Genomic DNA, 18,337 nt, shown 5'->3' on the forward strand with positions numbered 1-18,337 from the left:
AGAATCCTAACTATCTACATAGTTTGGTTGTGAAATTATAAGCTACAATTTCAAATACAGGAACCTTACGTTCGCAACACTTTAATCAAAGCAGAAGCATTACAAATTTACTTTGGAAATTGTATTTCTCAAGGCCTTAAAGTAGAGATCAAGTGATACCAATCCTAGTTCCCGCTCTGTCAGTAAGTAGTTTTGTGATTGGTAGCATCACTTAATATTTCTAACTTAATTCTTCTGGCTCATAAATGGATGCACGTGTGCAAGGTAAACTGCAAGTTCCCTCTATGCTGTGTAACTAATGTCACTGTAAAGGGCAATACAAATTTGCAAAAAGGCAGCATGGTGTGTGAACAAAGACTGGCATTCTGGAGTCAGACAAGCCTGGATTTACATCTCAGGGGTGAGGCATGCTAGTCATGTGATACTGGTAGAAGACTGACCTCTTTAAGCCTTAGTGTCTCTTATGTAAAACAGACACCACAAATACTCTTATTAGCATATTTTCTAAGTCTTATTAATTTTTTAAAAATTATATTAACAATGACATTAATAAGGACATGTTGGTTATGAAAATGAAATGAGGATCTATAAAAATCATTTTGTACAATATCTGGCACATGTACAAAATACTGTAACTCATTATTATGTATTTCTTCAGTGCCCATTTTATGACAGGCACTTGGCTAGGTGCTGAGATATAATAAGCATACGAATGTTGAGATGGGTTATGCTGTTGTGGAGCCTGGAGTCAATTCAGGATTGAACTTAATCAATTACACTCAAGAATGTGTAAAAACAAGTAAAATAAGAGTTCTGGAGCAAAGAAACAGGATTCTAAGAGCATGTAGCAAAGGAAATTGACCCCCATCTATCAAGTAGGATGGGCCTGAGTGAGAGCTTAAGATAAAATAAGCATTAACTTGTTGAAGAGGGTGAGAAGAAGGGCACAACAAGAACTGTCTGAAACATGTTTCAGACAGTTGAAATAGAAAATGCAAAGGGCATTCCAGATAGGAAAAAAATACAAAGGGCAGGTGTGGCAAGAAAGCAAAAACGAAGCTACATGAATCTGGCGAGGTAGGCTGAGGGCAAACCAGGCAGAGCCTTGCAAACCAGCCAAGCTGAGAATTTTGGTTGAGGATTCTATCATAAGATCAATAGAAAGCTACAAAAGACTACTGAGGGAGTGGTGGTAGGGGCAATATTAATCTTTCAGAAAGGCACTATCAACAATATCAAAAACAGGTTAGAGGGGACTCAGAAGGTCTCCCTAGTCCAAGCAGGAGACTACTATTGGATGGAAACTTGAATTTAAAAAAAAAAAAAAAAAGGCATAATTCTCAGTCTTCCCTACTGCTTATTAAATGCTGTAATTTTTTAATGGCCCAGTAAAGGACAATGACATTTCAAAAGAGGAAACCTAATCACAGTTGGGGAAAAACCCTAAGTGTGGTATCAAGGGACTTTAAGGAATACAAGGGTGTCCTCAAGGACAAATGGTAAGTAGTCTCTAATCCTGCCAAGATGTCAAGATGAGTACTAAATATCATCTTGCATTTTTTTTTTTTTAACCCAAGTGCTAAGTAGTGGTCTTACAAAGAGGGATTTCAGTGAAGTGAATGGTCTAAAAGTCACCTTGGAGGATGAGGAAGAGCTGGTGGCACCTGAGGAAATAAACACCAGCAGTGTAGACAGCCCTTTGAAGAAGTTTAAATGTAGAAGAATAAAAAATAGGTCGCCAATAACGACATGCAGATGCTTAATTAAGAAAGGAAGCTTTCAGGCAGAAGAGACTAGAACGTGTTCAAGAGTCAACAACAGGAAAGATTCTAAGCAGTTAAGTATATAGGGAGGAGGAAGTAAATGAGGAGAACTAGAAGCTTGGACAGAGTGAACAGTTTGTAATGGTGACTGCAGGGAGTAAGAGAGTGAGTGGCCACAAAATGTAATAGAAAAGCACAGAACGCTCATTTATGAGAGCTGGCCATCAACACCTAATGCTTCCAGTCTGCCTGTTACATGATTCTTCTCAGCAATTCCTCAGGCATTCTGGTGCAGGCATGGAGAGTATGTGGGTGTGGTCCGTCCATGGATTCCACCAGGCAAAAGGCAGAAAAGCAAGGGTCTTGATGTACAGGTAGAGTTGGATCCTAGTGCTTGTGGAGTCTGAAGTTAGACCATTTTTGAAGTTTTAAGAAAAAAATAAGTAATTGTGAATGCAAATTAATAACCAAGTCTTGGAAGGGTCCCATGCAGGTGAAGGACTATGACACTGAAGCTTTTTTTTTTTTTTTTTTAATTTTATAGTACCTGCCATGGTGTGCAAAGGTCTTGCTTAAAAAAAACAAGACTGTGGGACAGCACTCATTGAAAAAAAAATCTGCAGTACATTTCAAAGTTCAAATGAAAGCACAAAGGAGGAATGGCTTTAGCCAAATTGAATGTTTGTCTGCCTAAATTCTGGTTTTCTAACAATGTTATCTTCACTACTTTGGTACCACATTACAAAATATATGAAAATAACAGCCTTAACAGCAGGGACACATTAGAATAGTTCATATACAAGTATGTTTCTGAGAGCTTAATATAGTCTCAAAGACTGAGTATTTTGTATTCCTTGGTATCAATAAGTAGAACAGGAAGTAGAAAATGAACTTCAATAAGCAGGTCTTTGGGGACCCTGGGTGGCTCAGTGGGTTAAAGCCTCTGCCTTTGGCCCCAGTCACGATCCCAGGGTCCTGGGATGGAGCCCGGCATGGGGCTCTCTGCTCGGCAGGGAGCCTGTTTCCTCCCCTCTCTCTCTCTCTGCCGGCCTCTCTGCCTACTTGTGATCTCTGCCTGTCAAATAAATAAATAAATTCTTTAAAAAAAAAATAAGCAGGTCTTTAATGACTATAATCTATTGCTACAAAATTGCTCTCTAATAAAAGCAACTTGAATCCCAGCAGAAAGAGCTATCAGATCTCAAAGGAACAAAGCAGTGTACCCAAAAGCAGTGTATACTCTGATCCAAGAGCTGAAGCATGCAGGACAAAAAGAAAGGGAGCCTACCCGAGCAACCAGAGTGAAGGTCATCTGTGTGTGCATAAACTGTCCTGACATTCTGGTGGAATGTAGAAAGGCCACTGAGTTCTACCCATGGAAAAATGAAACAGGTATTTTTATTCCTTCACCTGTGAGCACCCAAATCATAAGATTCAAATGTTATTTAACTTTGAAGATTTGTCCCCAGTATATCCATCTTAAGTGTTAGAATCAAACTCTTAGTTAAGTAATCAAACTTGTCTTCCATCCCATGGTTCTCCTTAAACTTTGTTGTGCAGATCAACACACAGCAAGGAAAACAGTCCACTTTTTAAAAAATATATATATCATTTTACCAAGAACCAGAAAACCAGGAGTATCTTACTTCTGTCACTTTTTGTGGTGTGATGGTTCCTTCATACGGACAACCCAGGGCACAGGATACATACCTAAAATACAGAACCATATAAATACATAGATGATGGATAAGTCATTTCCTAATTTTCATTTTATAAAAATTAAGAAATAGCTTAAAAGTCATCAAAATGTATTTTACAGTAGTTCATTATTATTCTTACAACAAACAAAGAATTTTGGAACATTTTCAATTTAACTCACATTTTCATCTAGTAATCACAATTTGATACATGTTATTCGATGGCAGATGGGAATAAGATAAAAGGTGTTTATCTTGTGGAGTTATTTATACTATAGCAATATATGAACATTCATGTATGAATGAAAATATCACTGAATTACATAGTTTTATTTAAGTAAGGATAAACATTCAACTGTTAAATATCCAGGTCTTTGGAATCAGAGAGAGATAGCATGTAGATGACTAACTGAATTTCTCTTTACTCCCATCTGGATATTTTGGCCTCATTTAGATACAGTCATTAATCACCCCAAAACTCCTAAACCTGGCCACAACCTCAAAGTTCATCTTGTTTATCTCCCGTGGGTATACCTAAATCATTCCAAACAGAAGAGTTTCTAGTCTACGTTTAAAAGACTACAAATAAAGATATTCTATAAGCTTCTTCAACAATTTAATATAAAAAGTCAAGCCTTTCCTGAAATGATAATGATACTTTTCCATCTTAAAGTATCAAGCTTTAGAAAAACCTGTTTTAGCTATTTTCAGCTCAACACCAATCCCATTTTATTAAACTTTCCTCAGAGATTTTACAATGCTTGTATTAAAATAATGCATCATGTGCTTGATTGTCAGGGGTGAAGCAATTCACATGAGTGAGAGGGGGTGGTAGGAAATGAGGCTGGAGATGCCATTTTCTGAGCCAGAATATAACAAGCTTTAGATAATAAGGCCCTTGAATGCCATGCCAAGAAGTCTGAACTTTGAGATTACTCAAAATTATTAGGTAATGTAGTGACAAGATCAGAGTAGTTTTCCAGAAATGTTAACTCTTTGAGAACTCTGGAAGTGGCTGCCAGAGGAAAGGTGCAGGCAAAAAGAAGATAAACTCTAAGACCGTTATTTCCACACTTCTAAGATGCTGTCCATTGTAAGAAACACTATGAATTTCATAACAGATTTTGGAGGAAAAAAAGCTATATATTCAATGATTCAATCCATACCCATTAATTCCAAAGATATAATCTAATTTCAATAGTATTAAATTGTGAATAAAAGTTGTGTTTTGTGATTCAAACAAATACACAATTTACTAAATCAGTAAGCATTAATAAGAACAGAGAAGGAATACAGTGGTTAATTCAATTAAAATTTGAAAGTTATGTTGGAGAGGAAATCAATTTTTCTGTCCTAATAATTACTATACTGAATCTTGTTTGAATAATCTGTATAAATTTAATCAAGACTAGTAGAAAGAAAATGTTACAGAAACCTAACCCTTGGGAAAGGGAGCTAAGGTTGAAAAAGAACAAACATTTTCAATTCAGATACAATGATTACAGATAAGTAAATATTTCTTTTATTTTTTTTAATGTTATGTTAGTCACCATACAGTACATCGTTAGTTTTTGATGTAGTGTTCCACGACTATTTGCATTTAACACCCAGTGCTCCATGCAACACTTGCCCTCCTTAATATCCATCAATGGGCTAACCCATCCCCCACCCCATCCCTTTTAATATGCATTTTCTACATGTGTGTATAATCACTTTTACTCTAAACCCAAAATATCTAAATGTGATTAAATAGAAAATCCAAGCCATGCATTTACATGCCATCCCTCTAAATAGAAAAGAAAAAGGAAAAGAAAAAAGAAAAGAAAAAAAAAAAGAAAGAAAAAACAAGTACAAAACAATAGAAGCAAACTAACCTCCCCTGCATTCTCAACTTATCTGGCCATAGCTACCTCCTTTGTGCTATAACTTTAAGTTGGCCACATGCATTTTTATTCATTAAAGTTTTCCCTCTGATTCCTTCCCAGGTTTGCCTGGGTCTTCATATGCCACTGCATTTCACCTTCATATATTCTTTTCCATCCTTGCAAGTGAACACTCCCTTAACCTATTCATAAATGGGGCTACTTTCTCCAAAACAAATGTGATGGTTCTCGACTATGTCCATTAATTTATTTTAATATTATATAAGCAGAGCTTGACAACTAAGACCCACAGCCCAAATCCTGGTCATTAGTCTTCTGCAAGTAAAAATTTTTTAAAGATTTTATTTATTTATTTGACAGAGATCACAAGCAGGCAGAGAGGCAGGCAGAGAGAGAGGAGGAGGAAGCAGGCTCCCCGCAGAGCAGAGAGTCCCATGTGGGGCTCAATCCCAGGACCTTGGGATCGTGGCCTGAGCTGAAGGCAGAGGCTTTAACCCACTGAGCCACCCAGGTGCCCCTGCAAGTAAAATTTTATTGGAACAATGCCATGCCAGTCTGTTTACCTATTAGCCATGGCTATTTCTGCACTGTAAGAGCAGAGGTAATTAGTTGCACATAGATTATCTGACCCACAAAATCCTAAAATATTACTGTCTGGTCCTTTACAGAAAAAGTTTGCTGATGGTAATAAATGAAATACTTTCATGAGTATGAGATAGTCTCTACCATGATAAAAATAGTCTACATCATCTGCTTTGACTAGTGGCTAGAGTCGACATCTAGATTTCTGCTCTTCTCTAGCAATCTATTAGAAGGGCTCACAAACTTGCCTGCACCCATCACCTGGGAGCTTAAAAAACAAAACCTTGATGGTTAGGATACACCCCAAAACAATTAAATCACAAACTTAGGAGAGGAAATTCAACCACTAGTATTTCAAAACCATCTATAAAGCTCCATTATTTTGTCAAAATTGAAAACCACTAACCCTTTAGCAATATTGCCTCCCCTGGATGGCCTGACTGATTTCCTTGTATTAAAAAAAAAAAAAAAGCGGGATAATACAGAGTTTTGAGATCTTGTCTCAAGAATCTCCCCACTACTACACCATGGAACCTCTGATCTATTTTCAATTATCTGGTGGTTTAATTTCTCAGAGACCTATCTCAAATCATTTCTACTCTGATGAAGCTCTAAACTACAACCTCTCCATTTCTTTTTTTATCCAGTTTCTTACTTCTGGCTTAATGTCCTTTAGTGTTTTTTGTTTTTTTTTTACCAGTGTTTGAGTTTTGCAGACCATTTTGTCAGCAAATTATTTTATTTCCCCTTCATTAATGTATAATAGTTTGACTAGGTATAAAATTTTAGGTTAAGTTATTCTACCATTTGAACATATTTCACTATCTCTGTCTCTGTTTTGCTGATGAAAATTTTGCTATCTAAAGGTAATGCCTTTATAGCAATTTTATAGTAATTTTTTCTCTATTGTCTTTAGGATTCTCTGTTTAGATCTAATATTCTACATTTTACCATGAGAGTGTCAGAACTTTTTTTTTTTTTTTTTACTTTTTGTAAAACTTCATTTTTTTAAAAATAAAGATCTGTTCTCTTATGTTCTTCCTTTTCCTTTCCTTTTATAATCTTCTATTCTAATTGTTCTATTTCCATCTTTTCTGTTAAAGTTTTCCTGATTTTTTTTACTTTTTTTTTCCTTAGGGTATACTTCATATCATCATGGGATTTATAACTTTCACTGTGTCTTTTCATGGTGATTTAGTTTCAGTAGGAGTTCCATGAGAGTCTTTACTTATTCAAATGTCCCTATAAACAAGATCTGACTTCCTTTGGCCCTTGCCCTGTGGACTTTATTAGTTCTTGGACAAATTTCCACCTGAATTTCTTAATTTGGGTTTCCAGAATGCATCGCAAGTTCTACTGATTTTGCATTCACAAAAAGGTGATTCCCAGCTCTAAGAATAATCACTTTGAAATCAATATTTTAGTAGAATACCTGTCTTTTCCCCATATAGACATTAAAATCCCATTTTTAGGCCACTAGGGATTATATCTGAAATAGATACCCCATGTGCTAGTGGCATCAACATGCATGTTTACCACACTTTCTTTAATAAAATCTGAGGACTTTCTTTTCTGAGTTTGGCTATATGTTTTAGAAGTTGTTATATTTGTTTGTAATGGGAATAAAAAAGGGAGTCTCTAGAGAACATCAACTCAGTCCCCCACAGTTACTGTCTTTCATCATTACACAGATAGATAACCCAAGGAACAACTACAAATCTCATGAACATTATGAATTGATTTCCTGACATATTCACATAATATATTAAGCTCAGTATATCCAAAATCGGGCTCATTTCTGTTTCCCCTGCATTTGCCATTAAAGAAAATAATAATGATACAGTTGTTTTCAGAAATTGTACTGCCAGATCACTTAAAGGTCATCTTTGAGAACATATTCAATAACCTGGGTTGGCTGGTTCTTCCTTTCCAACCTCTGTAGCACAGGACATCTGCCAGCGCCAGCCCAAGTATACAGAACAGTCCCTGAATATCTTCTCCAGGACAGCTGCAAACATTTCCTAAGTGCTTTCCTTGCATCTGGTCTCACATCACTCATTTGTACACCAATGTCTATTGACAAAATAATATGACCACAGCATAGATCTGTTTATATAGTTTTATACTTTGAAAATCTTTAAGTGGCTTGCCATTGTCTACCAAATAAACCTGGTATTCAAGTTCCACAATTTTTGAAACTTCAACTTAACTTTCTACTTCTCTGCAGTTACACAGCTTCAAAAACTCCCATTCCAGTGAAAGTAAACTTTTTCCTGTCACCTAAACATTTCTTGATATTTCTCTTCACTGTATCTTTGTTCTTTGTAGATTTCCTGTCCCACCTGAAAAGGCCATCATTTCTCATTATGCTTTCATAAATTTACCTAATCTTTAATGACTTCATTTTACTGACACCTTCTGCATTAAATTTCTCCAAATTACCCCACAGAAATTTAATATAGTATTACTTAAAACTTGAATAAGATTTGTCTGTATGTCTCTTAATGTATTTGCCTTTTTTTGACAATAATTATTCTCTCTATATTGTTTTCTAGTCTGCTTGAAACTCTTCTAAAGTCAGCTACTTTTTCATTTTCATATTCCATACAGTATCACCAGACAGTGCATTATATAAAACATATAATATTTCTTGAATGAATTAATCCACAAATGTGTTAAGGTACCATTTTCATCATTTGAACACTTTTCTAAGCAATTCCTAATCTTTTCTCTAAATATATAACCTCCTATAGTCTTTTTTTTTTTTTAAGATTTATTTATTTATTTATTTATTTATTTATTTATTTGACAGACAGAGATCACAAGTAGGCAGAGAAGCAGGCAGAGAGAGAGGAAGGGAAGCAGGCTCCCTGCTAAGCAGAGAGCCCAATGCGGGGCTCGATCCCAGGACCCCGGGATCATGACCTGAGCCCAAGGCAGAGGTTTTAATCCACTGAGCCACCCAGGTGCCCATCCTATAGGTTATTAAATTTCTAAATCCTGTAGCCAGAAAAGATAGCATATATTTATGAGTTCAGACTTAGAAGGATATTTTAAATACTATATACGATGACAGAATAATAAAGGATTTGCCAACCATACTGAAGCTCATTGTGTTAAAATTAAAAGCATAGTGTTACAATAAACTCTGTGGATAGAAATGTAAGCTGTTTTATTTTTATTTGTGCTTGTTAAGGCCTATTATCAGTATTGTGCAAAATCATGATAAAAGAGAAACGGAGGCATTCAAGTCTTTGCCAATGTTTCCTGGTGAAACTCAGTCACGAAAAAGTACCTACAGTGAGGACTTACTTAAGCCTACCTTCCCACAATAATCCTACATCCTTTCACCATTCTGGCCGAAACGATGAGGAAAGGCTTGGAATAAATGGTGCAAAGATTTTGAATGGAAACAATCAACCACTGCTATCCTCAGAAGAGAAAAGCAATGCCAAGAGCAAGGAGATGACATGTGATGTCAATTAAACATAATTAAGACATTTAAATGTGAAAGCTGTTTTGATGCAGTCATCCCGAATACATCCATCAATAAACAATTCAAAGTAGCATTCCATCATTAATAAACTAACCAAAAGAGGGTTGTGATAGTTTGTCAAACAGTTAACACTGTAGAAGATAATAAGAAATAAATGCTGTCCCTTGGCCTCAAGGAGCAATTCTGCTAAGATGCTCTTTTGGCTCTCAAAGGCTAACTTCATGAGAACTGAAAAAATACATTCTTTCCTCAAAGACTCTAGATGAAGGCTGTTTAGACCTGACTGTACCAACACAGCTTACATGTATTAACTATTGCCAGCTATGTGTTATTCTGATTCACAGCAGTGCCAGAATAATATGTAAGGTTAAAAAAAAAATACAGTATAAACCCTCAAACCATATGCATGACACAAAATAGCTTTAACAGATGTCTCATTTTTAGAGTTTTATGTACCATGTTTTGGTAAACGATGCTTTGACTTGCTTTTCTCATTTTTCTTCCAGGCCAACACAAAGCCCTCAGTTTAGCAGAGGTTGGAAAGGAACCTGACTAATAAACTATCCACTTAGAAGATGGTGCCACATCTTCAAGTGAATTCCATTAGGGCAGATCATCCAATGGAAAGTATCTGCTATATCAGTCATGACAAATGCTGTCAGTCACTGTGTGTTTAAAAAATTGAGACTTAAATAAGGACACTCACTGTCATGCTCAATAATATTGCTAGTACCTTCAGGCTCAGGATAGAGATCGGTAATGACATGTCGTATCAGAGAAAGGAGGAGTGAGAAATATAATATGGGCAAAATGACCTAAATGGTTTGGCTAACAAACAAGCAGTCTGCAAATTCTTGAATAAATGGGTGTTATAAATTATCTCTCAAAAGGAAAACCAGGGAAAACTGACCACCTTCAGGGGTAGGGCTATGCCCTTACTTCATGACAGAAAGATTGCCATTCTAAGGGTTAGAAATTATACAGAGCTAGACAATGAGTCAAAAAGCAATTAAGTACAAGAATTGTCTAATATCATTGGTGTTTCATCAAAAAAACTGGTCACTGATACACGTAATACAATCTTACTCAGAACTTTTAAGCCAGATTTGATTTTTATTGGTGTTGGCTGAGGAGAAAGTAAGTGGTGAGGGTGACAGTAGATCAAAGATGCAAAAATTATGCCCTCTAAGAAAACAAAAGCAAAAAAATATATATATTCAGACTATAAAAAGCCTTTGCATAGTGAAGAAGACCATCAACAAAATGAAAAGGCAACCTACCAAATGGGGAAGAATATCTGCAAATGATATAACCAATAAGGAGCTCATATCTAAAATATATAAAGAACTTATGCAAATCAATATCAAAAAACTATAATCCAATTAAAAAGTGGGCAAAGAACCTTAATAGATTTTTTCCAAAGAAGACATACAGATGGCCAAGGGACACATGGAAAGATTCTCAACATTATCAATCATCAGGGAAATGTAAATCATACCACAAGATATCACCTCACACCTTTCAAAATAGCTAGTTATCAAAAAGATTAAAAAAAAATTAGCAAGTGTTAGCACCGAGGTGGAAAGATAGGAATACTTGAGCATTGCTGGTGGGAATATAAACTGGCAGGCACTATGGAAAACAAAGTGGAGATTCCTCAAAAAATTAAAAATAGTAATTCCATACCATCCAGTCATTCTGCTAATGGCTATTTACCCAAAGAAAACAAAAACACTAATTTAAAAAATAAAGCACTAATCATATCCTAAAACTGCTTTTTGTTTTTCTGTGTCTAAAAGTTATGTGTAGTTATCTATATTAGCTTAATGACTAATTCATCTTTTACTCCTTATTCTCATTGTTTTGTACCTTTTTTCTACAGAATTAGGAATTTCAGGACTTATAATTCACAGTTAAATATTTTTTGCATTGTAAACCTACACCAAAGAAATATAAACAATTATAAGAACATATTATGAGCAACTATATGCCAGCAATTAGACACTATCTGGAAAAAATAGATACATTCTTAGAGATGTGTAAACTACCAAAACTGAACCAGGAAGAAAGAGAAAACCTGAATAGACCCATAACAAATAAGGGAATTGAAGCAGTAATCTAAAATCTCCTAAAAAACAAAAACCCAGGGCCAGATGGCTTCCCAAGTAAATTCTATCAAACTTTTAAAGAATTAATACCTATTCTCCTGAAATGGTTCCAAAAAATTGAAATGGAAGGAAAACTTCCAAACTCATTTTATGAAGTCAGCATTACTTTGATTCCAAAACCAGACAAAGACCCCATCAAAAAGGAGAATTATAGACCAGTATCTCAAATGTACATGGATGAAAAAATTTTCACCAAAATACTAGCCAACAGGATCCAAAAGTACATTAAAACGATTATTCACCACAACAAAGTGGGATTTATTCCAGGGCTGCAAGGTTGGTTCAACATCTGCTAATCAATCAATGTGATATAATACATTAATAAAAGAAAGAACAAGAACCATATGATACTCTCAATAGATGCAGAAAAAGCATTTGACAAAGTACAGCATTCTTTCTTGATCGAAACTCTTCACAGTGTAGGGATAGAGGGTACATACCTCAATATCATCAAAGCGATCTATGGAAAAACCTACAGCAACTATCATTATCAATGGAGAAAAACTGAGCTTTTCCCCTAAGGTCAGGAACACCACAGGGCTCTCCACTATCACCACTGCTATTCAACAATTACTAGAAGTCCTAGCCTCAGCAATCAGAAAACAGCAACAACAACAAATAAATAAAAGGCATCCAAATCAATAAAGAAGAAGTCAAACCCTCACTCTTTGCAGATAATATACTTTATGTAGAAAACCCAAAAGACTCCACTCCAAAACTGCTAGAACTCATACAGGAATTCAGTACATGTCAGGATATAAAATCAATGCACAGAAATCTGTTGCATTTCTATACACCGACAAGACAGAAGAGAAATTAAGGAGTTGATTCCATTTACAATTGCACCCCAAAACAGAAGATACCTAGGAATAAATCTGACCAAGGAGGCAAAGAACCTATACTCAGAAAACTATATAATATTCATGAAAGAAATTGAGGAAGACACAAAGAAATGGAAACAATGTTCCATGCTCATGAATTGGAAGACTATTGTGAAAATGTCTATGCTACCTAAAGAAATCTACACATTTAATGCCATCCCTATCAAAATACCACCAACTTTTTTCAAAGAAATGGAACAAATAATCCTAAAATTTATATGGAAACAGAAAAGACCCCAAATAGCCAGAGGAATGTTGGAAAAGAAAACCAAAGCTGGTGGCATCACAATTCCAGTCTTCAAGCTCTATTACAAAGTTGTCATCATCAGGACAGTATGTTACTGGAAAAACAGATATCTGGAACAGAATAGAGAGCCCAGAAATGGACTCTCAACTCCATGGTCAACTAATCTTCAACAAAGCAAGGAAAAAATGCCCAATGGAAAAAATGCAGTCTCTTCAACATGTGGCATTGGGAAAATTGGACAGCCACATGAAGAAGAATAAATCTTGACCATTTCCTTATTCCACCCACAAAAATGGGCTCAAAATGAATGAAAGACCTCAACGTGAGACAGGAGTCCATCAAAATCCTTGAGAAAACAGGCATCAACCTCTTTGACCTCAGCTACAGCAACTTCTTCCTAGAAAGATCACTAAAAGCAAGGGAAACAAGGGCAAAAATAACTACTGGGACTTCATCAAGATGAAGAGGTTTTGCACAGCAAAGGAAATAGTCAACAAAACCAAAAGACAACTGACAGAATGGGAGAAGATATTTGCAAATGACATATCAGATAAAGGGCTAGTATCCAAAATCTATAAAGAACTTAACAAACTCAACACCCAAAGAACAAATAATCCAATCAAGAAATGGGCAGAAGACATGAACAGACATTTCTGCAAGAAGACATCCAAATGGTCAACGGACACATGAAGAACTGCTCAACATCACTCAGCATCAGGGAAATACAAATCAAAACGTCAATGAGATACCACCTCACACCAGTCAGAACGGCTGAAATCAACAAGTCAGGAAACAACAGGTGTTGGCAAAGATGTGGAGAAAGGGGAACCCTCCTACACTGTTGGTGGGAATGCAAACTGGTGCAGTCCCTCTGGAAAACAGAATGGAGGTTCCTCAAAAAGTTGAAAAAAGAGCTACCCTACATATCAGCAATTGCACTACTGTGTATTCACCCTAAAGATAACAAATGTAATCCGAAGGGGCATGTACACCCCAATGTTGATAGCAGCAATGTGCACAATAGCCAAACTACAGAAAGAACCTAGATGTCCATCAACAGATGACTGAATAAAGAATATATAGTGTATTTATACAATGGAATATTATCCAGCCATCAAAAAAACACAGAATTTTGCCATTTGCAATGACATGGATGGAAGTAGAGGTTTTTATGCTAAGTGAAGTAAGTCAATTAGATAAAGATTATATGATCTCACTAATATGAAATTTGAGAAACAAGACAGAGGATCATAGGGGAAGGGAGGGAAAAGTGAAGCAAGACGAAACCAGAGAGGGAGACAAACGATAAGATACTCAATCTCAGGAAATAAACTGAAGGTTGCTGGAGTGGAGCTGGATGGGAGGGATGGGGTGGCTGGTGATGGATACTGGGGAAGGTATGTGCTATGGTGAGTTCAGGGAATTGTGTAAGACTGATGAATCACAGACCCACACCCCTGAAACAAATAATACATTATATGTTAATAAAAAAAATGTTTTTTGCATTTTGCAGTTTTTTTTTTAAAACAATGGATGGATAATTTTGTTTGACTTCTAGGAAATTGTTACAAATATACTTCTTTCAACTTTCAGTAGGTTCAGGCTTTGAGTAATCCTGGGTCAACTCATTTTAAATGATTTTAAAGGAGTGGCTTAAAATGTGATTATGTAAAAAGCTTTTCTTTGTTGTGTACTACTGCTGACCTTGTGAATTTATAATATATAAGCATTTTAATAGTAAAATTAATAATGGCTCCTTAGTGATAGTTTCCTTTTTTAAATTAAAATTCTCACAAAGAGAGAGAGCATGTGATTCTAATGACTTCATTTAAGGTTAAGTTGATACTCAGACAAAAAGGAATAAAACTAAATGTCTGATATATTAGAATACTACCTTCATATCTTGATGCATTTCAATTTTGAAAGGATCTTGACAAGCCAAGAGATAATTATTTCAACAAATGCACTGATAAAAATAGAGAAAATGATTACATTTCTCATAGATTTCTATTTTTCTTTGCCTTTTTTACTTTTTAAAAATTTAGATAATAGAAAAATAACCTACATATTTTAAACATATGGCATATGAATTACACAGCAAAAAATGAAGTCTAAAATGTAGATATTTCATTGTCCATTCATATATAATGTATATTCAGCGGCAGTTAGCTGACTTTGCTTTTTATGTCAATGATTTGGCATGGTATGTTTTCCCAATGTATCCCAGATGTTATGTGAAGTCCTAAGTGTATATAAAATATGTGTACACAAGCATGTGTATATGTGTGTGTTGGGGGGGAGACATGGGGAATCCAACAATAGCCCTCATAACTTTAATAAAAGCTGCTATTTAGACCATATGAAAGTTAACTCTTTTCATAAAAATTTAAATGGTTTTACTGAGCATTTATAAAATGTGTGCTGCCTTATGGCCTTTAAATCTGACAGCTGATGACATGAATTTTCTGGATGGTGATCAAGTACATGTTGATGCAGCTGTTGCCATGTTGCCATAGAAGACATGCTGAAGCATCTACTTCAGTTTCAACTGGTTGAGCATGACTCTTTCTTAAATGATTACTAATGACCTATGACTCATCATAATGAGTATCTAGAATCTCGATTGCCAGTAAAAATAAAATCTAATTTAAACTCTATAAAAGTTTTGGGGAGGAGGAAGATAATTCTCAACTGAGCAAAGAGCAAACTCATGTACTGAAAGCCATCTTTCTGAAAATGAACGTGTTTCAGAAAGTCTACGAGTTGTGCTCCCACGGAACAAAATCTGCATTGGCAAACATACACCGGTCTATTGTGTAGCTCTCCAGCCCGTCTCCAATGTATTCTGCGGACTGCATTGGACCGTGGGTCATTTTGTATCTATCTTGCATTCTGTGCTCCTCTTATCAAAGCCTGGCAAGGTTTTTAAGCTGTAGCATGGTTAGGACTCTTTTTGCTGATGGTACACTATTATTAATTGCTCAACAATCAGTATTCGAGAGAATTTAGGGTTTCTATTAGCTTTAATACATTACCTATTCTACCTCAGAAGAGAAAAACTAAGATAATAAAATATAATATACAATTTATTTTTTTTTAAGATTTTATTTATTTATTTGACAGGCAGAGATTACAAGTAGGCTGAGAGGCAGGCAGAGTGAGAGAAGGAGGAAGCAGGCTCCCTGCTGAGCAGAGAGCCTGACGCGGGGCTCGATCCCAGGACCCTGGGATCATGACCTGAGCTGAAGGCAGAGGCTTTAACCCACTGAGCCACCCAGGCGCCCCTATACAATTGAGGTTTACATCCATCTTTTAACATTAAAAAAAACCTTGCCATTTTAAAGTAGCAAACTTTCTGTTTGAAGTGCTGCACACAGTTTACTTTTATGATTATGCATTGTTTTCAACTTTCCAATAAGGACGACTTCACTGTAAAACATACACTCCACATTGAAACACATTAAAATAGAATGGTGTCTTCTTTTTCCCTTTCTTTCAAAGGAAAGAGACAAACAACTTCTGTATGTTTGAATTTAGAAAATGACAGTGCATTTCTTCTTTTTGATTGTGGTTATTCACTTTTGCCTTAAAATCACACATCCTTTATTTTCTGTCTATGGAAACACATTTTTTAAATGTGTTTTAAATGTTTTTGAATTTTTCTTGTATATGCATGATATGTATATATTTCAATAACAGAAACAATTTTAGGGGCACCTGGGTGGCTCAGTGGGCTAAAGCCTCTGTCTTCGGCTCGGGTCGTGATCCCAGGGTCCTGGGATCAAGCCCCGAGTCAGGCTCTCTGCTCAGCGGGGAGCCTGCTTCCTCCTCTCTCTGCCTGCCTCTCTGACTACTTGTGGTCTCTGTCAAATAAATAAATAAACTCTTAGAAAAAAAATCCACATCTTTGAAAACTCATGCTGGAAACTATTACTATGGAGAGAAGAAAAAGAAAGTAACAAAAGTAAGCCAACCAACAAGATCATTCCCTGTGATGTATTCTAACTCTATTTGCTCGCCAAATGACTTTGAGTGACTTCTAACCCTCTTCTGGTACCGCCACTCAAAATTAGGTCTGCTTGCCTTTTCATTAACCACTGAACCTTCCCTAGCCACTCTGAATTTTGCTCACTTCAACCAGAGGAGGTAAACCTGCATCTAAATCCAATAACAGCCCCCTCAGGCTTCTTTTACAAGTGCTCTGCATTTTAATTTGTTAATATCATGATTATCATACCTCAATACTCATAAAAACCAGGAGAAAATTAGGTAATGTCTTAGAAACAAATGCTTCCCTAAGTAACCAATAATTTATTATACACTCCACAGAGCATAGGCTTGGGGGTTGAGCCTATTTGCAGTCTATGCTGCAACTGCTGGTTCTGGAAAAAGGCAAGAACCAAAACTGGTCTCTCTCTCCTTCTTCCCCATTTGCCTTTGCTTTCGGGTCACAGAGAGACAACAGGGAAGTCGGCTATTGAGGGGGAGGTTGAGTGGGGAAACGACAGGCTGAATTTCTCAGGGCAGCTCAAAGGCTCAATTTCATGTTTTACATACTCTATTGAAGCTCTGCATAAAGTAATATTTGAAGAAAATCATGGTTCCTTAAAAATATGTTAAAGCTGTGGAAACCACATTAGGTAATTCCTTCCCAAATGCTACTATGAGTTTACACAAATTTATCAACCCACGGTAGGCTGAGATGAATAGATGGGTGCATTTGTGTATTAATAAAATGAGTAACAATGTCAGGTTTGCAGGCAATGTCAGCTTTGCAATAACAAGTGTGCCTCTGATCTTAGCTGCATTATACACTTCAAAGCTGGACACTAATAATTAAGTGACATGCACAAGATGTATCACTATACAGTGATGGCCCCAATCATACAAGGCACAAAAGATACCCTGCATATATTATGTAAAATGATGTCTTCATGGCTCATAAATGAGCTTACATGATAGATATTAACTAAATAGCATTTGTGGGATTTCATAAATACCCTCGCACTGGAATATTCATGTGCCTTGCAGACTTAACAACCTCCTCAAACTTCTGCATACTTTCTTCAATAGAACAGTTGATATTCTTCTTGCTAAAGGATTCAGATGCAGCACCAAAAACTGATATCTCAGTGGCTCCAGCAGCAACCTGAAAAAGAATTTAAAGGCAAAAGCTAGTAATTTCAGAAATGTAAATGATAAGCAGTAGAAGAAATATTATCTACTCAGTAAAGGCATACTTGTGTTCTTTAACATTTGCCTTGGAATTTAAAATTAGAGTCTGCTCATCCTGCCACATATGCTCTTTCCAAATTTAAAAATATTTGATGATAACACAAGAACTCTCTGAACCGTAACATAAATATTAGGCACAAAAAACACAGTGATGAAGTTCCAATTTTACCTTTCCTAAATTATGTGTAGGCTTCAGAAATATCTTAACTGTAATTATGGAAAATACTAGCACCCCAATAAAACATTTTCATATCTATGGGAAACATTCTTTTTAGACCAATTATTAAACTAGGGAATAGTAAATGCTTTCTGTTCTTATCTTTCGATAACCAAAGGGAAAAATGTTTTTCCAATTCATCATTTAGACTTTGCCCGAAATTTTCTT

General features: G+C 35.9%; 1 protein-coding gene across 4 annotated transcripts in view; it reads right to left on the reverse strand.

Moving 5' to 3' along the window:
- HMGCLL1 (3-hydroxymethyl-3-methylglutaryl-CoA lyase like 1) overlaps positions 1-18,337 on the reverse strand; it is a 199,327-nt gene that overhangs the window by 99,378 nt on the left and 81,612 nt on the right. For all 4 annotated transcript variants that reach the window (XM_032340297.1, XM_032340293.1, XM_032340295.1 and 1 more), the window contains exons 5-6: positions 17,718-17,866; positions 3,410-3,473 (exon numbers count right to left, since the gene is read on the reverse strand). In XM_032340297.1, the coding sequence (XP_032196188.1) occupies positions 3,410-3,473; positions 17,718-17,866 (213 nt within the window). The remainder of the gene's footprint in view (positions 1-3,409; positions 3,474-17,717; positions 17,867-18,337) is intronic.

This window comes from Mustela erminea, chromosome 4 (genome assembly GCF_009829155.1).
Source record: "Mustela erminea isolate mMusErm1 chromosome 4, mMusErm1.Pri, whole genome shotgun sequence".
Classification (NCBI taxonomy): Eukaryota; Metazoa; Chordata; class Mammalia; order Carnivora; family Mustelidae; genus Mustela; species Mustela erminea.